The 25,879-nt window shown below is 55.8% G+C and overlaps 1 protein-coding gene across 3 annotated transcripts in view; it reads right to left on the minus strand.

The window, feature by feature from the left end:
- Nucleotides 1–20,311: 20,311 nt before the first annotated feature.
- MGRN1 (mahogunin ring finger 1) overlaps nucleotides 20,312–25,879 on the minus strand; it is a 105,561-nt gene continuing 99,993 nt past the window's right edge. For 2 of the 3 annotated variants that reach the window (XM_074965659.1, XM_074965660.1), the window contains 3 exons: nucleotides 25,416–25,523; nucleotides 24,283–24,327; nucleotides 22,920–23,060 (listed from right to left, as the gene is read on the minus strand). In XM_074965659.1, coding sequence (XP_074821760.1) covers nucleotides 24,287–24,327; nucleotides 25,416–25,523 — 149 coding nt within the window. In that variant the 3' untranslated portion in view covers nucleotides 22,920–23,060; nucleotides 24,283–24,286. Of the gene's footprint in view, nucleotides 23,061–24,282; nucleotides 24,328–25,415; nucleotides 25,524–25,879 lie in introns of all 3 variants that reach the window. The other variant, XM_074965661.1, reaches the window with a different exon arrangement.

Here is a 25,879-nt window from a genome sequence, read left to right on the forward strand (position 1 = left end):
ACCAAATGTGAACCAGGAGGGTTTTAAAAGTAAACAGGGTCCATTCTCCTTTGAGAACTGGTCAGTGTTGAACAAAATCTCCCCCAACCCCCACCCCAAGTGAAAACGGCTCCATTATTCAGCTGCAGCCCCTTTCCCACCAAGCACACGGAGACTCAGCTTTGGAGGAGAGACTAGCTGCCCCAGTGGCACTGAAATCTCATCCAGAGGGGGGGCCAGACACGGCCAACTTGGTGATAACGTTGGTGCCCAGCACTGCGCAAGGGGCTGTTCTCACGGTTAACATTCAGGATGCCTAGGCACTAGTCCCTGCTCTACCACTAACTCAGGCAGGTTCCCGGCTCTCTGCGACTCAGTTTCCCTGACTGTACAATGGGGATGCTGCTGCTGACATGTCCTGGGGGGCTATGGGGATTAATTACTGCTGCTTGTGAAGTGCTGGGAGCCTAGGGGATGGAGGCTGTGGAAGGAGCATGCTAGAAAATGTGTCCTAAGGCCAGAGTGTTCACCCCACCACCACTGTTGACCCTTGACAGGTCCAGTGCAGAGCCCCCCGAGCCTTTGGGCTGGGAATCTGCTCAGTGCAGGTTCTCCCCCACATTCTCTCTTCCAGAGAGGGCAGGCCAGGATAACCCCCTTCCTTGTTGAATTTCTGCTTCCTGGGGATGTTTGTTCCTGTCCACGTGCAAAGGTTTGCTCAGCCCCTCTAGGCCCCCAGCCCTGCACAGGCCGGGCTGTAACACAGCATGGAACCACCACCAGGGAGATGCCAGGCTGGGGTCGGCAGCAGCCCTGCACCATGGGGTGGGGTCAGGGGCATGGGGGTGGTTAATAAGAGGGTCACAGCCTGCCCCAGGATACTTCCAGAGAGCAGCTGGGACTTGAAGCAGAGCCAATACCCAGGGCCCGGTTTGCCCCTGGCCACAGGCCCTTAGCGTCATCTCACCTACCAGCTCCCTGCCTTAGCTGCAAGCAGCATGGGCTTGCCCATGCCCCCCAGCTACATGCAGTTACAGTGCTGGCACCACCGGCCAGGGCATGGGGAACCCTGCTCTAGATGGCAGGTGAGGTGGGATGGGCGGGGGGTTTGTCTAGGAACAGGCCCTGACAGCCCTGAGATCTCAGCCTAGGCCTGGCCAGGGATTGCCTGGATGGGTTAATGTTGCCCTATGGGTGGCCGAGATGCTGCGTTTTGTGACCACCCCCTCCCCTGAGGTGTGATTTACCCTGCTACATGTCACAGGGAAATTCCTCGGGGGACCGTCTGCTCCTGACAGCAAACCCCAGAAACCAGCTCGCCTGCACCTCTGCAGAGATGCGGTCCCGGCCGATTGGCCAGGCAGCCCCAATTGCAGAGGAACCCTCTGCTCGGTTGCCTTTCCTCTCACAGCCCCCAGCCTGGCCTGTCCCGACTTGATCAGCCACCTCAAGTCACCTTCAGCCCTTGTCCCTGGGATGGGAATCAGCAGTGTTCCGTGGCTGCAAGCATGATGTGGTCCTACAAGAAGATAGAGGGAGGGTTTTACCCAACCCCACTAGCTGGCTCAGCTCTGGGAACTGGCTGAGACTGGCGGAAGCGCCTCCTGGCTGAGCCGGGACATTTCATAGGGCCACAGGGTTGGAGGGTTTGGTCTGTTTCTGCTTGACCCATCATTGTATCTTTTCTGCAAACTGAGTCCCCCCGTGACCATCACCTTCCAGAGCTCTGGGTGAGGGGCAGCCACCAGGGTGAGTGATTGGGTCCTGACATGGAGAGCCAGGGGAGTCCACAGATCACCCCCAGAGTGCCAGGCAGAATGGACGAGTAGCTAGGGCCAGGTCTGGGGCTCTGGATCTGGGTTCTGCCCCTGGCTGAGCCAGGCACTAAGTCCAAGCTAGTGAGCTCTGACGGAGGAGAGACCAGCCCTGTTCCCTTTGGCTGTTGCTCCTGAAGTGGCTCCAGGCATCATTTCTTCTGTTCCTGGCACCTCCAAGCCCCAGCACAGTCAGCCTGCCCCTGCACCTGGACCTCCTTCTTAGGGTGGGGCACCTGTTCCCAAACCTGACCCCAGGGATGGCACCCCCAGGGACTCTGCTTGCTTTTCGAGCACCTTGAAGCCCACAAGATTGCAAAGTGCTTTGCAAACTACATGCCCAAGAATTGCTTCCCTCCTGGCTGAGATGCAGCAGCCTTTGGGGTGGGACGTAGCAGCTGCTGAACAGAGCATAGCAATGCTATGCCACAGTTCAGGACAGCAGGGAAGGATGCTGTTTCCCACTGAAACTGCCGGGGTGTACATGGAGAGGAAATTCAATTGCCCACATTTGCATTTGGCCAGTGTGGGCGGGGAGGGCTAACATCCCTACTCTGTGTCATGTGGACATTAATGAGCCCAACCGCCGTATGAAATCCCCTTCAAAAGGCTGCGCTGTGCCCCCCGTGCTGAAACCAATGAATTACCAAAGCTGCCCCGAGCAGCACCCACCAAGAACCACAGAGTCCTGAGCCATCTCCCAGGGGAGCCCTTCCCCCAGGCTGACACCCGCCACTGCTTGGCTGGCGGCACAGAGGCCGCATTGAACTCGCAGCCCCATTGCTTGGCCATAACTGCTGCTTGACTCTTGACGCTCTAATAGTCTTGCCTTGTTCTGAGAGACGGGGCGTCTGGCTGAGTGGCTCTGGGTATCAGGGTGGGGCTTTCTCTGGCCTGTGGCTCAGTAGCCCCTGTGCCCTCATCTGTTAAGAGAGGGGGAGGGGGAGGGATGGCCTAATGCAGCAGCTGTCTGGCCTGTGCTCACAGGGTTGATGAGGTTGGTCTTAGCACCAAATAGGGATGTCTCCCCTTAGATGTGTGGGACAACATACTCCAGGCCTTTCAACCCATGGGAATCCAGGTGTGCCATCTGTCACGTTCCCTCCACCCCTCCAGCACAGGGGCCAAACCCTGAGCTGGGGTAAGGAGCCGCAGCGCTCTGGGCTCAGCTGATGCCAGCTGACCCCGGGCCAAGTCCGGCCTGTTGGCTTGTCCCTGCTTGGCTCTAGCCCGGGTGGTGGAACCGCTGACAAGGCCTGAGGCTCCTCCTCAGCACAGGCTGGTCCTGGGGTGAGAGGTTGCTAGGGGGGATCGTGAGGCTCAGGACCCTGGAAGGGGCCGGGGGGCTCCCCTGGCCCTCATGCCCATCCTGCGGAGTCTGTGGCACACACAGCCTGGCTGGTTCAGAGGCTGTGTGAGCAACCCCTCGCTAATGTCTGGCAGGGTTCAGGATGCAGTGAGAGCGGTAGGGGCTGTCTGTGCCCATTGGGCCCAAACAAGAAGCTTGCCTGGCTTGTCTCTGCCAGTCCAGATGGGAGCACTGCCAGGCTCTTATTAGCTGGATAGTTTGGAGGCAGATATCTCCCCCTTCCCACAGATTCCTCCTCCCGCTCTCATTTGGGGCTCACAGAGGAGAGTCTCTTGCTCAAAGTGTCTCTTCCAGCCCAACCCCTGGGTGTCTGGGCCCTGGGCCAGTGGGGGAGAGGAAGAGGAGTCCATGCACCCGCCCCATTGTGGCACCAAAGCCATGGGCCAGAGCAGCAGCGAAGGAGGCTGTGACGTTATTGACTTGAACTGGGACCATATAGAACATTGTTGCAACCAAGGTCCTGTAGTGGCACCAAATCTTGTATAAAAGGGGTCAAATAAGGTGTCTAAGACAAGGTTATGGTTTGCTGGTTATGATTATGCTATTTGTTTGCATGTATCATTTTTGTATTTAAAGATATAAGTATTGGCTCTATACTGTCTGTATTTCAAACTTATGCTATGCTTCCAGGTGACACCCCAGACAAGTTGGTGTCAGCTCTGCCTAGCCTGCTTGATGGCCAATTAAGGACCATCAGCTAGATAACTGACCCATTGAGAGAAGGCAGACATGCCTTGGGACTCAGCAAGGTATGCAGGGACATGCCTGTGGACAGAACTCTGAGGTTTTTCCAGGCCGTGTGATGGACAGCTTGTCTTTGGAACAAAGAAAGAAAGACCACATGGCAAGAGAAGTAATAATTTTTTTAAGATGATGTTAAAATAAAAATAAAACAGTACAAAGTTTAAGCATAGAAGTTTCTGGTTATCAGGGAATAAGGTACAGATTATCAAGGGGTGTGAAGTTCGGTTTAGGAATGGGTGGCGTAAGGAATACATAATCTGCAATGTCCCCGATTGGGGGTAAAAGGTTAACAGGTCAAAGTACAGCCATTGAGATATGGGGGTATATTGTTCATATAATGGCTATGTTCAGGTGTGGAGTATAATGAGTGGATACGATGATGAGGATGGATTTACCCTCATTTGGTGAGATTTAATGTTCAGTGAGTTTATGGTTCCAGTTCATATGGTCCAATGGAAAAAGTCTCTTGGTCCCTTTCTCATAGTGGATGCACGATGTCGTACCGGTTCACACCTCCTGGTACTGTCGGTGGCCGGTGATGTGTTCGATGTCGATGTCCCTGGACCATCGGATGGTGTCCGAGACCATGAGGTGCCGCATGAGCCGTGCGTAGCGTCGACCGATCCCACAGGTCCACAGCACACGCTCGTTGCAGGGGTCCCAAGCGCCCAGGGCTCCGACGATCAGGGCATCCATCTGCACCTCGTAGCCCTTCACTCTCAGGGTGTCGGCCAGGGGGCGTATTTTTCCAGCTTACGAGCTCAGGCTTCATGGGAGGCTGGGGTCCTGTTCTCAAAGGAGACTGTGATGTCGATGAGGATGATCTTTTTCTGGGCCTCGTCGGTGACTACCACGTCAGGTCGCAACTGGCTGTCAGTACCAGGGATGGCGCAGTTCACTGCGACCTCCCCCAGGCGCGGTGCAATGGCTTTCACCAGGCGGTTCTGGATGGCATTGTGGCGCAGCTGCCAGGCTCTGGAATGGGGCTTGCAGCTACACAGGATGTGGGGCAGGGTCTCGTTGAGTAGCCGCACTTCCTGCAACGCTTGTCTCGGTTCCCGTGGCGGACAGCTCCGTTGAGCGGGACGGAGTTGAGCCGGGCACGGTGGATGAACTGCCAGTCGGCGAAACAGGTGAAGCTGCCCCCGGTGAGGAAATGGTTGCTGGCGTCCCACTTGTTGGTCAGTTTGAAGGCTTTACCCTGATCGGGTTTACACTTCAGGGTTTCCATGTACACTGAGTGGGTGGCTGCCTTCAGGGTCCTCTCCAGCATGCCCCTGGCGTGTAAAGAGTTGCTGCAGCTCCTCTGTCTGGTCTTCAGTCCTGTTTCATACCTCTGGAGGGACTTGGCTACACGGAAGCTTTGAACCAAGGACTGAAAGACCCATCCCAGCTGTGGATGTTCTCCAGAGACTTGATTTGAACCTGCAGTTTATTCCATCACCGCTGCAAGCCTGAACCAAGAACTTTGCCATGACTGTATGTAATTGATTCCATTCAACCAATTCTAGCTCTCATCTGTATCTTTTTCCTTTTATGAATAAACCTTTAGATTTTAGATTCTAAAGGATTGGTGATAGCGTGATTTGTGGGTAAGATCTGATTTGTATATTGACCTGGGTCTGGGGCTTGGTCCTTTGGGATCGAGAGAACCTCTTTTCTTTTACTGGGGTATTGGTTTTCATAACCATTTGTCCCCATAACGAGTGGCGCTGGTGGGGATACTGGGAAAGTGGAGTGTCTAAGGGAATTGCTTGTGTGACTTGTGGTTAGTCAGTGGGGTGAGACCAAAGTCCTCTCTATCCGGCTGGTTTGGTTTGCCTTGTTGTGCATAGAAACCCCAGCCTTGGGCTGTAACTGCCCTGCTTTAAGCAGTTTGTCCTGAATTGGCACTCTCCGCTGGGTCCCACCAGAACCAGCATCGTTACAGTGGTGTAGTTGTGCTAGGATCCACAGAACCAGGTCAATTAAACTTTGGGTCAGAACCCCACACTATCCAAATTTGAATTTTGGTATTGAGAGTTTGGTTGGTTAAAGAACAGTTCCAATGGGTGAGCAAAGAGCATATGAGGGCCTTGGCAAAAAAGCCCTGGAAGATTTGTGTTCAGAAAAGGGGATAAGCTTTAGAAAGAAAGCTACAAATCAAGAACTGAGAGATCTGTTAATGGCCGGTGATCAGGAGGCAGGAGCACAGCCTTACCTGATGCTACAGAAGGTGCAGAAGCAATTGGAATGCAAAAGGCAGCAAACAAATGGCAACTTGAGCATGAAAAGAAACTAGCAGAAATTCGATGGCTGGGAAAGCAAAGGATCGCTGCTGAGGAGAGGGTTCACCAGCTGCGACAAGAAACTGCCAGAATTCAGCTCAAAGTCAAAAAAGCAATCGAGAAACTACCCTCTTGAAGTTTCAGTTTATAACAATGTTGGTATGTTATATTGCTCTGACCAGGGGGAGCGGGATTCTAACCTGGTGGGAAATAGCTGTTTGTCTGCAAAAAAGCAGTTTGTCTGTGAATGAAGTTTCTGAATGTCTGTCTAATGTCTCAGAAGTGAATCTGGAATTAGATAAAGAGCAGAAAGAACTCATTGGTCAGGAAAATGTTTCTCAGGAGCAGATTAAAGTGGATGGTCAGGTGGAAGTCCTAACGGAGGAAGGAAAGGGTAGATTTTTGATGGGTGATGGATTATTGGCAAGTACAGCTTGTAAAAGTGAACCTGGAAAAGGTAACTGATTTGCTGGAAGTAGCTCAGTGTAGTGAGAAGAGCAGCAGTTTATCTGTTGGGAGTGGCAATGTGCCTGGTAAGGAAATTTTGGATGAGCCTAGGCAGCTTTGTGAGCTGATGGCTTTGTCTAGTCAGCAGTTTGGGAAGGCAAGGATAGTGGAAGATGAGTGTCCTTTTACCTTACCTGTTAACTGTGTGGAGAAGTGTGACAGTGAAGGAAATGTGCCTGTGTCTGTCAGGGGTATTGACTTGCCTATGGAGGGAGTTACCCCGGTCTCCAAGCAGACAAGGGAAAGGATATCCCAAGCCGTGTGTCTGGTAAAGGAGAATGTGTCTCTGGCTCTTTGTCTGTGGAGCAGACAGAAGGTGCCTTTCAGCCTGTGATGGCTGAGAATAGTGCAGTTGTCTCAGAGTTGGTTCTGAATTCAACTAAAGCCCAGGAAGGGAATGGTCCTAAGTTTGTGTCTTCTAGGGAGAATGGCACTGTAACTAGGTTGCATCCAGTTAGTGTCCTAGCAAAATCCCAGAGATCAGACAATTCTGGTGCTTGTGTGTTGTTGGGAAAGGGTGTAGCAACTTTGTCTAATCAGGGTGATATCCTAGCCAGGGCACAAGGAGAGCAGAAAGGTGATATGCTGGTGTTACCTGATGGTGTGGAAACTTGTAGCAAGAAGGAAAAGATTCCTGAACTTGTGTGTGGCAAAGGGAAGGAGAATGCTTCTAACTTTTTATCTAGGAAGTCTATAAGTTTGCCTGAAAGGGGACTGTGTAGGAATCCGCTTGATGGGCCAGAGGTGATCCTGGTTGTAAGTGAGACCCAGACAGAGTCTGTTGCTGCTCAGGAAAGTGTTCCTTTAGAGTAAGCCCTAGGTGAAGAGGGTAAGGGCAGAATTTCTGTGAAAGGTGAATTTTTGCTTAGAAAAGCTCCTGGGGAAAGGAATCCTCATAGTAGTCTTTGCAAGCAGTTTACTGCAACTGAAGGGTGTGAAAGTGATGTAATCAAGAAAGTTTCAGTTCCTAACAACCAGAAATTTTCTGTGGTGAATGGATCCCCTGACTTTCCTTTTGGAAAGTGTGGATAGCTTTGAGAAGGTCTCAGATCCAGTGTGGATAGCTTTGAGAAGGTCTCAGATGGAGTGAAAGCTGTTAAGAAAGTTGGACAGCCCTATAACCAAGTGGCTGTGTTTGGCCAGCTTGTTGGGGAGACAAGGTTGTTGAGAGAGGAATGTCTCCATGCTGATTCTGTAAGTGAACAGTCTGTGTCTCAGGTTCAGAGGGAAGACTGGGTAGCTGAGTCTGCAGAGCAGAACAGCTGTGCAGTTAATCTCTCAAGAATGCAGGGGATGGCAGGTATACTCTCATCTCCAGACGCTTTGGATATGACTTGTAGTCTCTCAGTGAACTTAACATCTAATTCCATGTGGAAGCAGAGGTTGGTAAGGGAAGGACAACAGAACTTTGAGTATAGCTTGTTAGTGAAAATGGATGGTATCTCTTTAAGACAGAGTCCAGCCTTGGAATTGGTAGCAGTTAAGGATCTGAAAACTGGGGAACTGGCTCCTGTCTGTGGTAATGCAAATTACTTGGCTGGCAGGGAGAAGAAGGACTTGCTAATAGCTGTTAGCACAGAGAGCACACGCAATCTGCCAGTGAATTCTGTTAAGCAAGAGAAATCAGGGTTTGATCCTTCAGGACAAGGAGGAAAAAGAGAACTTAATTTTGCAAAGGGAAGCCACAGGTTAACCCTAAAATGCCAAAACCCCAATGGTATTGTGCCAAAGGTGTGGCATGACAAACATGACTGTAGATGGACACTTGCAAAGAATTTGTTCGTATTACTCATGGTAATTTTTGTGACTAATGTGTTGCTATGACCAAAAACTGTAAAAATGCATGATGTGCCTAATCTTTTGGAAAATCCCTTGAACATGTTAAAAGGACCACACTTTACATTAAAAGGCTTTGTTATACTGATATTTCACAGTTAATGCCTGTAAACAGTATTGGAACTTTTCACAGGGGAAAAGACATTCCAAACCTGATGTGATGTATGAAAAGGGAAACTGAGGCACACTACCATATTGCTTTCATGGCTAAATGCCAAGATTCCTGTACTATAAAGAACAGTAATATCTACATTAAGTTGATGTTAATTGAGTTCCAAACATTTGCCAGAACATGTATGGATAAAGTAGCTATGTTCTTTAGCTCTTGGCAAGATCATGAGACATACAGAAACCATGCTGCAAGAGCAGATCCACTATTGTTCTAACCAAGTTTTACCTTGAGTTGGTAAAGAGAATCCATCATGTTACTGAACATGACATTTTTATTATACACTGATATGGCTTCTAAACTAATACTTGCTGTAGTAAGACAGAACCAAGGATGGGGAGCACTTGGGATGCGGTCAGTGATATTTGTGTTAGCCCTTCCTGCATCCATTTTGCGTTGGGAGTGTGGCTTTATTGACTTGAACTGGGACTGTATAGAACATCATTGCAACCAAGGTCCTGTAGTGGCACCAAATCTTGTATAAAGGGGGTCAAATAACGTGTCTAAGACAAGGTTATGGTTTGCTGGTTATGATTTTGCTATCTGTTTGCATGTATCATTTTTGTATTTAAAGATATAAGTATTGGCTCTATACTGTCTGTATTTCAAACTTATGCTATGATTCCGGGTGACACCCCAGACAAGTTGGTGTCAGCTCTGCCTAGCCTGCTTGATGGCCCATTAAGGACCATCAGCTAGACAACTGACCCATTGAGAGAAGGCAGACATGCCTTGGGACTCAGCAAGGCATGCAGGGACATGCCTGTGGACAGAACTCTGAGGTGTTTCCAGGCCGTGTGATGGACAGCTTGTCTTTGGAACAAAGAAAGACAGACCACATGGCAAGAGAATATAACAAGCTGCTGCAGCTCCTCCATCTTGTCTTCAATCCTGCTTCATACCTCTGGAGGGACTTGGCTACACTGAAGCTTTGAACCAAGGACTGAAAGACCCATCCCAGCTGTGGATGTTCTCCAGAGACTTGATTTGAACCTGCAGTTTATTCCATCACTGCTGCAAGCCTGAACCAAGAACTTTGCCATGACTGTATGTAATTGATTCCATTCAACCAATTCTAGCTCTCATCTGTATCTTTTTCCTTTTATGAATAAACCTTTAGATCTTAGATTCTAAAGGATTGGCAACAGTGTGATTTGAGGGTAAGATCTGATTTGTATATTGACCTGGGTCTGGGGCTTGGTCCTTTGGGATCAAGAGAACCATTTTTCTTTTACAGGGGTATTGGTTTTCATAACCATTTGTCCCCATAACGAGTGGCACTGGTGGGGATACTAGGAAACTGGAGCGTCTAAGGGAATTGCTTGTGTGACTTGTGATTAGTCAGTGGGGTGAGACCAAAGTCCTCTCTGTCCGGCTGGTTTGGTTTGCCTTGTTGTGCACAGAAACCTCAGCCTTGGGCTGTAACTGCCCTGCTTTAAGCAGTTTGTCCTGAATTGGCACTCTCCGTTAAGTCCCACCAGAACCAGCATCGTTACAGAGGCTGAGTCGGGGAGGGAGAAAAGGGTCCCTTCCCCATGCTGGGCCTGCTGGACTGGATGAGGGGTGGGGAGGCTGCAGGGAAACCAGATCCGTCTGACTACCTCTCCCTTGCCTATTGTCCCTGGGCCAGGGTTTGTGTGAGGTGCTTAGCACAGAGCAAGCTGGGGCTTGCTTGCACCACCAGACAGATGTACCTGCCCTGCTCCGCATTCCAGCCACCGCCTCCCGCTCCCTGCCTGGCCATTGTTCAGTGGCTTGGTCACTGGCCTGAGCTGTATGGCACAGGTCCCATGTGGACTAGGGTGCTGTGCCCCATGCACATGTCCCAGCAGTGGGAGCAAGGCCCGGTCCCAGGCGTCACAGCCTAGGGGGAAGGCAGGGCCTGGGGAGGAAAGCTGGGGCCCCTTTGGGGAGTACTGGGCTGTGGGGATCCAGCCCTGGGCTTGACTTCCCCTCTCTGACCTGGCTGAATCTTGTGCCTCATTCCCTGTCCCAGGGGCTAGTTCTGTCCCAGAGGGCCCCCTGGGAAAGGTGGGTCTGAGATCCCCGCCGAGGTACTGGGGGCGGGGGGGCAGTGGGATGCAATGGGCCAAGTGAGGGTGGCTTTCTCCGGGACCCCCAGTTCTGTGTAGTGCTGAGTGTGTATGGGGGAGGTGGTGGGGAACCTCATGCTGCTTGACAGGGACTCAGGGGGTGTACCCTCCCAGCACACCTGGTGTGGTCTGGGTGAATCTGTGCCCCCCAGCCCTGTGCTCCCTATTCCCTCTCTGTGCTGCTTCCCCCTCCCACCTGCTGGGAAAGGCCTTGTACAGAGCCCCCCCAGGACAGAGCAACCCCCCCCAGCCCAGCCCCAGGGGAACACACAATGGATGATCCCACATGGAGATGGGGGCGGGACCAGCCAGGATAGTAGGGGCTAGACTCAGGGACAGTGATTCCAGACAGTATGGGGACCCCACACAGCTCTTCCAGCGTCCCACAGCTCCTGTAGCTCTGTTGATGCCTCTCAGTCCTGACCTGCAGCCCCTTGGCAATGAGACTGAACCATGCCTGGGCAGGGCAAAGCCAGAGGACACTCGAGTCAGTCGTCCATCCTGGGCATAGGGGCACAGACCCAGCAACCCATCTAGTAGCTGGTGCTTGTCTGTATCAGCAGTTTTATCTGACACAGCGAATGACTGCAGGTTGTGGGGCTGAAATGATCTCAAGTTGTTCTCAGGCTGTCCGTGGGTGAGGTGCTCGGCTCGCTTTCATGGAGCCGGGCATGGGACAGGAGTGCCTAGTGCTCGCTTTCAGTAAGCAGACCTGGTGCTGTGAGATGAGCCGAACGCTGGGTTTAGGCGCCTGATGCCGATGCTCATCAGAGCCCAGGAAAGGTGCTGGTTGATACAGACAGCAGGACGGTGGCCATGGAAGTGGGAATCCAAGGAGCATGTAACAACTCACCTGCCTGGAAAATGGAGATGCTGGAGGGTTGGGCCCATCCCCAGACACTGCCAGCGATGAGAGCTGAGGGATCTACGCTGTGTCAGGCAGGAGGGCTGCTGAGGTATGGGCTCAGGGGGAGCTGCGGTAGGTGCAGAGCTTGGTGGCAGTAGCAAATATTCAAACAAGAACTTTGAAGACCGGAGTGGAGAAGGGTGAATAGGGTTGGTTGGTCCAAAGGGCCGGGCAAGAACCATTCCGAAGAGATAGGCAAGTGCCGTTCTGAACAGACAGCCGATTGAAAGGGAGTCGGGTGCAGATTCACGAATCTGGAGTGTCAGAGATGGGTGCCATGAGGCATCCAGTGCAGTAACGCAACTGATCCCGGAGAAGCCGGCGGGAGCCCCGGTAAGAGTTCTCTTTTCTTTGTGAAGGGCAGGGCACCCTTGAATGGGTTCGCCCCAAGAAAGGGGCCCGAGCCTTGGAAAGCATCATGGCTCCAGCAGCATCCGGTGAGCTCTCACTGAGCCTTGAAAATCCGGGGGAGATGGTGTAAATCTCGCATTGGCTGTACCCATCTCCGTAGAATCATAGAATATCAGGGTTGGAAGGGACCTCAGGAGGTCATCTAGTCCAATCCCCTGCTCAGACCAGGACCAATCCCCAACTAAATCATCTCAGCCAGGGCTTTGTCAAGCCTGACCTTAAAAACCTGTAAGGAAGGAGATTCCACCACCACCCTAGGTAACCCATTCCAGTGCTTCACCACCCTCCTAGTGAAAAAGTTTTTCCTAACATGTAACCTACATCTCCCCCACTGTGACTTGAGACCATTACTCCTTGTTCTGTCATCTGCTACCTCTCAGAACAGTCTAGATCCACCCTCTTTGGAACCCCCCTTCAGGTAGTTGAAAGCAGCTATCAAATCCCCCCTCATTCTTCTCTTCCGTAGACTAAACATCCCCAGTTCCCTCAGCCTCTCCTCATACGTCATGTGCTCCAGCCTCCTAATCATTTTTGTTCCCTCCACTGGACACTTTCCAATTTTTCCACATCCTTCTTGTAGTGTGGGGCCCAAAACTGGACACAGGACCCAGATGAGGCCTCATCAATGTCGAATAGAGGGGAACGAGCAAGTCCCTCTATCTGCTGGCACTGCCCCTATTTATGCAGCCCAAAATGCCGTTAGCCATCTTGGCAACAAGGGCACACTGTTGACTCATAGCACATAGTTGACCTCCACAGCAGGTCTCCAAGGGAACAGCCTTTGGTATGTGTAGGAAGGGAAGTCGGCAAGCCGGATTGGGATAAGGATTGGCTCTAAGCCGGGCTGGGTCAGTCGGGTTTGGGTGTGCAGTAGAGCTGCACGAGATGCCCTTCTGGATATAAGCTGCGGATCCTGAGGATCGCCCAAACTGCAGTGGGCATTGCTCCCCTCTGGCCTTCTGGGGGGTAGCTGCTGCCCTGCCTGGCACCAAGTAGCTGATTTAGTACCGGTGGGAACAGGGAACGCCAACAATTTAATTCACACAAATGCCTGTTGGGGCGCTGGTACAATGTGAATTCTGCTCAAAATGTCAACCTGAAGCAATTCCATGAAGCACATGCACAGACACTGGTCAGGCGGAACTAGGACTGGCACAGTCTGACCCTGAGGTCCCACTGCCTGGAAGCAGCCCAGGCCTTTTAGAGCCAATCGATGTGGGTCAGTGGGCCCTGCTTGAGCGGCCCGTTCCTCAGAGCAGTCCCTAGACACAGCCCCATGCAGACGCCCAAGGCACTTGCCAAGCTGGGCTCCTCACACCTTTCCAGGGCTGGGACACTTCTGTTCTATTTGTTAAGATCCCTTTGATGTCACTTGTATTCAAGGTCATTTTCTTTTTGCTTTTCCTTAGCTGTCTTTCTTGCCCTGTGAGTTGGGACCCCCTGTCACGGGGTACTGGCTCTCGGAGGCAGGCTGGGAGGGCAGTCGCCCCATTCCATGTGCCTGGGCAAGGTGAATAGGGCTGAAGGAATAACCAAACTAGGCTCTGGGAGAGAGGAAGATGGGGCTCGAGAACCCAGGCCATTGTTCCTTTCAGGGTCTGAGGCCAGGCACCTTGGTGGAAGGGCAGCCCGGCGCCCCATGAGCCTAGGCAGGAGTTGGGGGGATTAGACCCATTGGGGAAGGACCAAGGGCAGGGGCAGATGACCGGGTGGGTGATCCAAAAAACAGGCTCCATCCAAGTCAAGGAGACAGCTGCGAGGCATAGCTGAGCCAGGGCACAGCCGCACTAGGAGGGCTGAGACCTTGCACCAACTGGGCCAGCTGGCAGGCTGGGGAAGTGCACACATGAACCACCCAATGCTCAGGAGGCATGTGGAGCCCCAGACATGGTGTGTGTGGGGGCAGATAGGAGGACTCTGCTGGGAGCCAGCTGATGTTTAACAAACCAGAGGGGCGCACTCTTTGTAGCTTCTGTGGGCTGAGCCCCAGGAGCTCCTTGCATCCCTGCATTAGCTCCCTGCGGGCTACGCTCCAATCACCTTTCTTGCAGGGAATCCGTGGAAGCCCCCAACCTCCTCCCAGTCTGGGGTTTTGTGCGCCCTCCAGTCCCAGCTCCACTCACTCCAGGGTCCCCCAGCCCAGTGGCTCAGTGTGCACCATTCCCACTCCACCCCATGCCTTCCATTCCCCCCACTGCCAGGGCCTCTGTTCACCCCTTCCCACCAAGGTCCTCTATCCCCCACCACTCCATGCCAGACCCAAAGCATCTGCATTGGTGTTGCTTCAGCCAGGCCTGAACTGCAGTGGGGGCGTAGCTGGCCAGGTGCTCCTTGCCCGGCAGTGGCGCTGTGCCAGGGGGTTGTTGTCTGTGTATACAGTAAAGTGAGCAGCTGCCAGGTACCTCTTAAACCTCAGACAAGGGCTAGCAGTTCTACTGGGAAGTTGCTGTAGTGGCCATTGTCCATACCAGAGCTGTTCAGTCCCCAGCTGGCATATGCTACCCCCCACCTTCCTGCCCTGGGGAAGCCCCGCACCCACCCCATGTAGCAGCATGGGAACAGCATTTGAGGGGAAGGGCGTAATTTGGGTAGGCTGGTATCTTTGCCGCTAGCAGGGTGGATTTCAAGCAGTGGAAGGGCTCCTGGCAGCCTTCAGTCCAGCCGAAGTGACTCCTTGGCACCCGTGAGAACAGGGAGGTGGATCTGGGGCACTCAATGGCTCGATGATGAGGGGAGCGGGTGTGCGTCCTCATGTAGGCCGCACAGAAGCATAGTTTCCTGTCAGAGGACAGTGGGGGCTGCCCTGGCTGTAGCCTTCTCTGATCACATCTACTCCTTTCATCTCATCAAGCACCATCCCAGGCTGTGCCCGTGAGCTGGTCCCACAGCGCTAAGGGCTGGGCTGGCATAGTGGGAGGCAGCCCGCGGCGCCTCACAGTGGGGCCCGGCCATGGGGACAGAGCAGGAGAGGGATGCAGGCAGTGACTTCGGCGCCAAATCCGGCCACTGCGTCATGACACGCTGGGCAGAAACTAGGGTTACCATGTAGCCAGGTTTTCCCACACGTGACCTCGCTTTTGGTCCGCCGAGCTCCGTCAAGGCACATTTTTGAAATATGAACAAATGTCCACGATTTACTTACTTACCTTACTTCTGCGGTGCCTTCAGAGCCGGGCAGCTGGCTGCTGCCCCCCGCCCCATTCTCCTTACACCCCAGCCCCCCTGCAGCATCCTCTATTTGGGAACCTGAACGTGGTAACCCAAGCAGAAAAATCTTCTCTCGCCACCGCGCGGCATCCTGGGAGATGTAGTCCTGCCCCGAGCCGGGCTGCTAGGAAAGAGGGGCATGGCCCATCACCTCCATGGGCTTCCCTCCCAGCAACAGGCAGCCAGCGCCATGGGGAGGCACCCCAGCCCTTCCTCTCACTCACCCACCAGGGCCCGGGGCTGAGCGTGCTGGAGGCTCCCCAGAGCCCCATAGTGCCCCCCAACACTAGGAGCCTGTATTCCAACCCCATGAGTGTCACTTCTACCCCGCCCTCCCCCATACTATGAGTCTCCATTCTAACCCTATGTGTCTCCTCTACCTCCCCCGCCCGGGCCTCCAGTCTAACCCCATGTGCCTCCCCCGCCCCCTTCCTGGGGCCTCCATTCTAACCCCATGTGTCTCTCTACCCCCCCCCCCCCCCCCACACACACACCAGGGGTCTCCGTTCTAACCTCATGTGCCTCTCCAGCTGGGGGGAAGGGGTCAAAGTGATCTTTGGGATGAGGGTAATTGCTCCAAGAGGGCAGGGGCAGGGGAGGCACTTGGAGCCACAAGCTGGGCACCGGCCACAGCTGCCATTTTTCTGGGTGCTGCGCGCCTGCCCTTTCCAGCACCTCCATTTGGCAGGGTGGCCCAGGGTAGCTGTTCCATGAGATCTAGAGCTGGTGAGGCCATGGGAACAAGCCCACCTGATGTGGCCAACCAATGGCTCGGTGCTTAGGGGGGACCTCTCGGAGTGTGGTGCCATGGGTGGGCTCTGCCTCCTGTTCCCTTTCCTCCCTCCCATAGCATCTGCACCCATCTCCCCAGCTCAGGCCAGGCGGAAACTCAGCCTGGAGCGGCCTGGCCGAGGTCACACCCTCTCGGGGGGTGCCTCATGAAGTGGCGTTGTCCGCAAGGGCCCATCACAGAGGGGCTCGGGGCTGTGGGACATCAGGTCTTCAGGCCCCATGACCTGCTAAGGCATGCAGAAATGCGTGTGGTCCTGCTTGTACAGGGAGGGCAGTTCTGACGGGAGGCCTGTGTGGTTGAAGTCCATGGCTGCCTTTGTTACAAGCAACCCACTGAACTTCTCCTGTCCAGATCACTGGTGCTCCCCTCTCCGTCGCGGGGGGATGCCTTATGCCTAATGGCCTCGCCCTACGGCGGAGCCATGGAACAGCAGGTATAAATGGCTGGGGATCCTCTTGGGAGCAATTTCCCTGGGCTGGGCAGGGCCCGAGAAAGGTCATCCCCCCTTGCTCCATGCCCGTGATGGTCGAGCTCTCTGGGCCGGCCCCGAGACTGCAGAACTCCTGGGAGGGAAGGGAAAGGTAGAGGAGAGCAGGCAGAAGGCATGCACACACCTTGCAGGGACCTTGCTGTGGGACAGGGTGAAGAGAGGGGTGCTTTGTCTTATACACGCAACTACACCCCCCCCCCCCAAAAAAAAGTGTCCCAATTTTTCGCACTAGCTATCTGGTCACCCTAGCCTGACCCTGCCCTTGACACTTCCCAGGTAGGTCTTAATAACCCCAGCACCTGTCTCGGCCATGAGGGAGAGGGGAGTGCGTCCTCTGATACCAGTCCCTCATGCCAGACACTTTAGGCTTCAAAGCGATAACTCTAAGGCAGGGGTGGGCAAACTTTTTAGCCTGAGAGCCACATTTGGGTATGGAAATTGTATGGTGGGCATACATGATGGGCCATGAATGCTCATGAAATTGGAGGTTGGGGTGTGGGAGTGGGTGAGGGCTCTAGCTGGGGGTGCAGGCTCTGGAGTGGGGCTGAGGAGTTTGGGGGTGCAGGAAGGTGCCATGGCCTGGGACCGAGGGGTTTGGAGGGCGGGAAAGAGATCAGGGCTGGGGCAGGGCGTTGGGGCCCAGGAGAGGGACAGGGGTGCAGGCACCGGGCAGCGTTTACCTCAAGCAGTTCCCGGAAGCAGCAGCATGACCCCCCTTCAGCTCCTAGGCAGAGGCGTGGCCAGGCAGCTCTGCACGTTGGCCCGTCCGCAGGTGCCACCCCTGCAGCTCCCATTGGCTGTGGTTCCTGGCCAATGGGAGCTATGGGGGCCACACCTGGGGTGGAGGGGGGGGCAGCGTGCAGCACTCCCTGACTGCCCCTATGCATAGGAGTCAGAGGGGGACTTGCCGCTGCTTCCGGAAGCCATGCGGAGCCACAGCATGCACAGAGCAGGGCCAACCCCTGACCCTGCTCCCCGGCTGGAGCAGGGCAAGCCCCAGACCCTGCTCCCAGTGGGAGCTTGAGGGCCGGATTAAAACATCTGAAGGGCTGGATGCAGCCCCTGGGAATTTCTGAAGTCAAAATGGCTGAGAACTTAAAAACTGAGACAGATCATTAAACCCAGTGACGACTGACCCTAGTGATATTCTGAACCAAAAGAGCCCCGGATTGTAGCTGTCTCCATCACTTCACACAGACTCAATATTCTAGGCTTCAGTGTGACACACAGCTCAACAATGCTGGGATCTTCTATTACCAAAACTGAAAACGCTGCCTTTCAGTCTTTAGCCCAGCCAGACATGGATTTTTCCCTTTCCCCTGATGTTATTAGTTTCCTTATCAATCTTTTACGCTTACACACACACACACTCTCTCTCACACACACACAAACACTGAAAAAGGACAGGCTTTTACCCAAAGTTGTCCTCTTTCTCCATGTTAGAATAATACTTTTTGGCCATCTAAAGTCATGGGGGCAGGGCATCAGTGAGGGTCCCACAGGTTGAGAAGACAGGGATTGTCATGGATCCAGTGGTGGGCAGTATGTTTTGAAGGGAGGAATGAAAGGGGGAGGGAGGGCAGGGACGTGGGAGTTGGGAGACAGAGTTGAAGACCCCCAACACCCCCCTGAACAACTCTGACCCCTGTTTTTCTCCCCATACTCTCCTACCCTGCTTTGAGCTCCTCTTTCTCCCTAGAAACAGCATCATTGGAGGAAAAGGGGTAAGGCTGGTGCCCTGTCCCCATGCTTGGAGAGAGCATGGGAAAATAGGGAATTCTGGGTTCCCTTTCCCTATTGAAGAACAGTGGAGGGAAGGGGAAATCCTTGAGCTCACCCCCTGACCTGGTGGAGCAGGCACGGGGAGGGATTGTAGAGGATGTTGGGGGTAGTTTTAGGGGAGGGAACAGATTGTTCTCTGGGGCTCAAAATCACTGACCGAACAGAATCAGAAAGGGGAAAGTTGGGAGATCAAAGGCCCCTTTGAAGACCATCCCTCTTTCACCAAGGGATCAAAATCAGTTTTTCATCAGCGCTCTAGTCAATGAACTGGGGTTTCTAAAGATGGGGTTTGGCTGGTCCCCTACATCTTCTCGAACACAGAATATTCTCACCTGCTGCTCTGACCGCATCTCTGCTGCTCTGACCGTTGAGCTATGCACCACTCAGTGGCCAGCTCCACTTCCTCCTGGCCATGCCTTAAGGGGAAGTGGTGGCGCTGCGAGGAGCCCATGGACCCACCTGTGGCAGGCAGGGGTCGCAGAGTGGAAATGCAGAGTCCCTGTGCCAGCTCTGGGCCCTATGAGGCACAGGGGACTCTACACATCCATCTACAGCACAGAGAGTTCTGGGAGCTGTGAAGTGGCCCATTCATCTCAATGAGGCGTTCTCAACTGAGTGAGAACACCCATGCAGATGAATACAGCCTGAAAGAAGGTGTCAACTGCTCCAGTCACCTCAGTGGGTATTCTCAGCCCTTCTTCCTGTGGGCCTATACCAGGCACTGAGCATGCCCATTCTCAGCTCCCAACTATGATCTCAGAGCTGCGCACTGTGCCACACACCAAACATACCCATTCTTAGCTTCCCACTAGCGCCAGGGGCTCCTGGACACCAGGAAGAGAGCAGTAGCTTTGGAAACATCTTGAGCCTGGCCCCTGACCCCATTTCTCAGTGTCTCAGGGCAGGCCAGGGCTGTACCTTTTAGGGGAGAGGTGATCAGGGCCTGAGTTTTGTCTCCTTCTTCTGCAACCCGAACAGTTATAAGAATCCCAAAATGATAAAAGCAGCTCGGGCTGAACCTTCTATCTCCGGAACCCCTCATCCCACCCCCAAATGCACCCCAGGCTCTGGCAATGAACAGGGATAGCCAAGCTGTCCACCGGCTCAAGCTTCCTTGGCTCCCAGCGAACAGCAATTGGGGTCTGAGAGTTGGGGGCAGGGAGGCCAGGCTGAGCTCCTAGCTCCAACATGGGGTGGGAGGGAAGGGCCCCCCCCCACCAACCACTGGCTGTAATCGGTGGTTTCTGCACTGTGACATGTAGTTAACCCTTTGACTCCTGGAGTCTCAGTTATCACCACTGTTAAAGGCTAGGCGCAAGCTTAGGGGACACAAGGCAGCAGCAGGGAGTGCCAGGAGAAGCTTGATGCCAGGGAGTGAGCAGGCACCGTGTCAGAGCTGAGGGGAAGAGCAGGGCGCCTACTCCCAGTGCACAGTCATGTTGGCGGGGTGGGTGCCACCAGCCCCGGAGCAGTGAGTCCAGGTGCTAGATGGAATGAGCCCATCCTGCTTGTGCAGCAGGGACGTCTCCCCACAGCCAGTGGATGAGCTGGCCTGAGGGTGGGGAGGGCCATGGTCTGAAGAAGCAGTCATGAGCAGCAGGGCCCCAGCAGCCCCCTGGGAACCTGGAGCCTGCCTGCACCCAGCCAGACCCCAGGCCTGGGGCTTTGCCGATAGCTGCTTGGGGAGACAGGTGCTGTGCTCGGAGGGTGGGGCTGGCAGGACGGAGACCCCTTAACACCTCTGCAGCCACAGCCTCCACCAGACCTCTCCGGGCCCGCTGTGCACATCATGGGGTCTGAGTGCCGTGGGGCCTGGCCTCTGCAGCGGAGTCGGTGTCCGGTGACAGGGCAAACCCAGGCCCGAGTCTGGGCTCAGCCGCCTGCCCCAGAATGCTCTGCTCCGCTCCCCCTGCATGGGGCGGGGGATGCACACATAGACTACAATAACAGCCAAACAGAGGCTATTGCTCCATGGATTTATTACTCTAAACAGAGGAACAAAGGGAGGAGCCCCCAGAAATCCCTGCCGGGGAGACAGGCGGCTGGCCCATCTCGCTGGGGAGGAGCAGAGAATGACAGGCATGGTGGCAAACGGAAGCAGACGGCAGAGCCCAGCAGCCATGCACACAAACCTGCCCCTGGGAATGCGTCCTTGTGGGCAGAGCTCCCAATAGGGACAGAAGACTCCCGCAGGGTCCAGGCCAGCCCCAGGGATGGGGTGAGGGGCTCCCCACAGCACAGAAAGCAGGAACAAGGCACACGGCAAGGACACCGCACTGAGCAACATGGATCAAGGCGGGCACAGGGGGCACCAACAAGGCCATGGGTGCTGGGGAAAAGCAGGTGCCCAAACGCCTCCTGCTCCAGGTCCCGGTGTGCAGCTGTGTACAGAGTGCAGGTCTCCCTCAGCGCCATAGGCTGTCAGCACCCCCACGGCCCGCTAGCCCCACTTGGAACCCTGCCCAGGGAGCATGCAGCTGCAGGTCAGGACGAAGGGCAGAGAGATTCACGCCCCTGGAGATAGCGGTGATAGGAGCTGCCCTGCTACCAAAGGGAGTCACCGAAGTCAGTGGCAAGGGCCGGGAGGTGCTTTTCACGGCATCTTCCTGTGCCATGGCTGTGCCTGCTCTCGGAGGGAGGAGCCGTAGCAGGAGCATTGGGAAGACCGCCCCCTCTGCTACCCCTGTGCACACCCCATCTCCTCAGCAACAGACACCCGAGCCCAGGAGAGTGCAATGAGGGCCCAGGGCTGATCTTCTGCCTCATGAAGGCCTTACCAGGGTGGGAGCAGCTGGCTGCAACTCAAAGGGGCCATGGGTTAGGGGGTGGTTCTCTGCCATGGAGGCCTTTCCCATGCCCCAGCGTGGCAGGAATCCTGTACCATGGGGCAGGACCCCTCCGCCTGGGCTTCACTGCTGGTGGTGCTGCGTGCTGAGCATGGAGCTGCTGGCTTTGGAGAGATGCTGGGCCCAACCCCACCCACAGCTGAGTGCTCGACTCAGCGGCCCTGCCCCAGCCAGCGGGAAACAAACTGCCAGGCTGATCCTCCCACACCTTTGGGCCCTCAGCTGTAACAGGGCCTAGCACTGCCAGGGCGCTGCTCCCCACTCTCTGCAGGCTGGGCTCCCTGCCCCTGCCAGGGCTCAGACACACCACGGTGGTGCTGGGGCTATGGGGAGATTCCAGGGGCTAGGACTTGGGCTGGGGAAGGGTTTCCCCAGAGCTAGGAGGAGCAGGTGGCAGGGCTTCACCGCAGCAGGGAAAGTGGGCAGAATAGTAAAGGACGAAGAACAGGCTATTCTCCCTAAGGGCTCCCCTGATGTGTCACTCAGCAGGGCCCCGCTGGCCCTGGCCCTGCAGGTAGCCAAGTGGGTGCTGCTGGTGGCTGCCTGGCGGGGCAAAGCCCCCCCTTCCGGCAGGAGGCTTGTGCTTGTGTCTAAGGAGCTCAGAAAGCAGCCCCTGGAGCCTGAGGGCGCTGACAGAGCAGGCTGCCCTGGAGCCGCTGGCAGGCGTTCGCCAGTGCTGTGAGCTAGGTAAGAGCTTGCCTGCAGCCATGCATGGCATGCTGAGGGCCCAGGAACCAGGGCCTGGCAGGAAGAAGCCACACAGCAGGGCGGGACAGGTGCTAGGTCCACCCCGGCGCAGCAGTGACCAACTCCCCAAGAAGGACGGGCTGGAGGGAGCAGGGTACCAGCTGGTGGCTGAACCCAAGAGCCCCCGTGCAGGATCAGGAAGGGGAGTGGCATCCCGTGCTCCCCATGCTGGAGATTTGGCTGGATCTTCCCTGGGAAGGACTGAGCAGGAGCAGGAGCAGGCTTCCCACAGAGGGGCTGTCCCTCCTGTGAGTGCAGCTGGGGCCCTCGTCCCTCTGCAGGGGAAGGCATAAGCCCATCCACACTGCTCCTCCCACACGAGGCTGCAGGGGAGCCAGCGCCAGCTGCAAAGCAATCATGGGGCCACCAGCTGGACAGGCAGCAATGCCACACCCAGGGGACCATCGCCTGGGGACAGTGGCACCAGGAGGAGAGGGAGTGCCACATAAGCCTGGCTAGAGACCCCCCTGGGCTGGGTGCCCCCAGGAGAAAGCAGAGCAGACCCTGGCCGGCCTGCAAGGGGCGACTGGCCCAAGACGTATTTACAGGGGAGGGGCAGCGCAACCCTACAGCTGCGAACAGTCATCGTGTTTACAAAATATACATGGGAGTGTCCTTCATTTGCACCCCGCCCCCCACCAACTCCCTCCCGCCAGCTCCTCTGTGGAGGGAGGGAAAGGGGGCGGAGGGGTTAGAACGGGAAGTACTTTAAACATCTTTAAAAAACCAACCTGTGCAAAAGTTGTGCCCGTTGGTGAGGGGAGCAGCCAGTCCCAAGAGGAAAGTGGGAGCCTGGCTCGAACCCGCTGCAGGGGGCAGCGCCTGGCCTTCCTCTTGCCCCGTTTACAGACTCATTTAACACACCCGAGCCATGTTCAGAGTGTCATTTGGGGGCCCTGCTGGGCGTGGGAGGCTCCCAGCTCCCTCGGGGAGAGGAGAGCTTGTGCATGTGGCTTGGGACGCAGCTGAGACCGCCGCAGGCCTGGGCGGAAGGAAAGGCTGCGCGCATCCTCTGGGCAGAGCTGGGGCTGGTCGAAGAGGAGGGGCTGAGTGGGACTGTTGGCGCCATGGCTTGGAAGGGTCTTGGAGTCGGACGACCCTGAAGGAGGGGGGAGAGAGAGAGACAGATGTCACAGCCCAGGAAGACAGCTCGCTCGCCTTGCGGTCCCTCCCTCCCTCCCTCCGATCAGCCTAGGGGTGGAGCAGGCGGGCACAGGACGGGCTGAGCCACAGCTTGGGGGAAATCAGCCAGCATGTGCGCACCAGAGGAGCCCTGTGGGCACGGGACCTTTCGGGGGGGGGGGGGGGGGGCTAGAGGGACTCAGGCTGCAAACGGGACGCTCCCCACAGTCCAGCATATGCCAGGTATGTCCCGCTCTCCTTTGCTCGGGAAGGGAACTGCCCTGTGCTGGCTCCCAGGACAGAGGGGCTGGGTGGCGACCCAACAAGGATTTCCTCTCCAGTTTCTTGGCTTTGCTGATGAGTGCATGAGCCCCATGCCCTCTGCCACAGTTCAGCAGGACGCGGACCCAGCGGGCACCGGGGCCCAGATGGGAACCCCCGCAGGTTTCAGGCTCTTGGCCCCCCAAGTCTTTGGGGAATCCTGCACATGGTGAGCGGAAGCAGATCAGATCAGATCTCCTTGTGTGTGTGTGTGAGAGGGGGTTTCTGGGCCAGTTCCGCACCCTGGCCACTTGTGCTAACAGGGCTGAGTTACCCACTTGCTTATGGGCCTCCTGCAGGAGCATTCAGCGAGGGGCTGAGGGAGGGTGCTCAGCATGGCAGGGACCAGGCTCCTCTGTTCCTGTAACAGCAGCGGTGGCTGGAGGCACCATGTGCCCCTAGTCGTGAGGAGCAGTGAGCTGAACTCACCTCGCTCTCTTGGGGAGAGGGACACTGGTGGCCTGCCCAGTGGAGCCTGGCGGGGTGCTCGGCCTGGCTAGCGCTGGGCAGAGGGGACTCAGGAATGCTGCCAGGGGCTGGGATCAGAGCTGACAAGTCACTTTGCAGACAATTCACAAAGGACGCACAAGCTGAGCAGTCTGGAGAGAGAAGCCCTGGGAGCAGCTGAACTCCAGGATTTCAGGCCAGTTGGCTGAAATCCCATGCCCTGCACTGGGGCCTGTTACTGCCACCCTGTGGTGAGGGGAAACCATTGCAGCAATGCACCATCCTGGGCCGAGCTGGAAGGGCAGGGAGGGGAGAAGGGGCCAGCCTGGTACTGACACATTCAGCTAGTCTGCCCCCACCACAGCCCCACCCTGAAAGGGGTCCTGCTGCCCCATGCAATTCCCTGCGCGTAAGAGAATGAGACGACGTACCAGCTTACTCCTCTATCCCAATAGAGCAGGAATCGGGACCCAGTGCTGCCCAGGGCAGGAGCAGGGAGGCAGACAGAAGGAAGGAGACATTAGAGAGATGCTCAGAACAGACCGCGACTCTACGGGGGAGAACAGGCTGCAAGGACTACAGCTGACGGAGCTGCACTGGGAGCAGCTCAGCCACGAAGCCCCCCGAAGCGCAATCCCCCGCCCGCGGCACAGTGAGTGGGCCCCTCCCTCGCACAGGGCAGGCTGGTTCCAGGATGAGCCCAGTGTGCCGCGTGTGGATTGTGGTGACAGCAGGCACAATCCCCCTGCTGCCACAGCCCTTCCTGCACAGGCATCCTGGAGGAGGATTCCCCTGCTCTAACGGCAGCGGGGCTGCAGCCTGGGTCCTCCCCTGCACAGCCAGCAATGCTCACTGCTCAGCGGCCCCAGCATGGCAGGCCCTGCCTCTCCCTCCCTGGGTCAGCAGTATGGAGACAAGGAGCAATAAAGCCAGGAGCCTGCGCTCTTCTCTGGGTGTGCCCGGGATCTGCTGCCAGGTGGGCTTTTCCCCTTGGTGGGAGCTCACAGCTGGAGAGCCAGGGCCAGTGATCAGATGCGGCTGTCACTAGAGGAGGGAGACCAGGGGTTTTCAGCCCCCCCCCCGCCCCCATGTTATGCCTCTATTCATGTATTCATGAATCTTCGGTGGAGTGGGGAAAGAGAATCTCACCAACTTTCACACCCCCCATGTCCCGCACTTTCAATTGTGTTGCCGTCTAGTGGCTGCAGCCCAAAGAGCAGAAAGGAGGAAAGGGGGTGGGACTGGAAGCAGCAAGACAAAAGGGTGAGGGAGGAGGGGGACGGCAAAGGGAGATATAGGGCAAGTTACCTCTCTGGGAGCCCCACTCACCCATGCTCCTGGGGGCAGCAGTTAGCTCCATATGATCATGGCAAGTGGGTGCTTTAGGGGAGAGTTTCACTCTCCACTGGAGACGAGCTGCCTGATGCGCCGACCCAGGCAAGCAAGCTGCAAGCAGGGTGGCTCAGCCTGCAGCCAATAGGCACAGCACAGACCCCTTGCCAAGCCGCGGCGGCGCCACCCACCGCCAATCAGCGCCGTGCCAGCACAAGGGCTGGGCTGTTACCTGGCAGGTACACATCAACGGGGGGGTCGCTCTCCGACCGCGTAAGGCTCCTGTGCTCGCTGCAGCTGCTCTCCGGCAGGATGTCTTCCATGGAGGGCAGGCGGCTACCTGGAGTCAGCAGAGAGCTGGACAGCTTAGTCCCGGGAGAGAGACGGAAGGGCCTGTGCTGCCTTCCCTCCCAAGGAGAGACCAGTGCTAACAAGGGCCCCCCACTGGCATGCGCATGGGGAGAACAGGTTCCTTCCCCACTGCCCCTTGCTGCGCCCTGCAAACGCTGCCAGGTGACAGGGCCAGCGACTGAAAAAGGCACTTCTCTTGTCTGCAGCCGAGACACTTGAAGACACATCAGGCCTAGGGAGCCCAGCGAAGTCGCGAAGTGCCTCCTGCCATTTCTCCTGACAGCCCTGCCCTGGGCACTGATCACAGCACTAGAGTGCGAATCCTAGCAGAGCACTGAGCCAGTC

The sequence above is a fragment of the Natator depressus genome, chromosome 10 (assembly GCF_965152275.1).
Source record: "Natator depressus isolate rNatDep1 chromosome 10, rNatDep2.hap1, whole genome shotgun sequence".
In the NCBI taxonomy this organism is placed as follows: Eukaryota; Metazoa; Chordata; order Testudines; family Cheloniidae; genus Natator; species Natator depressus.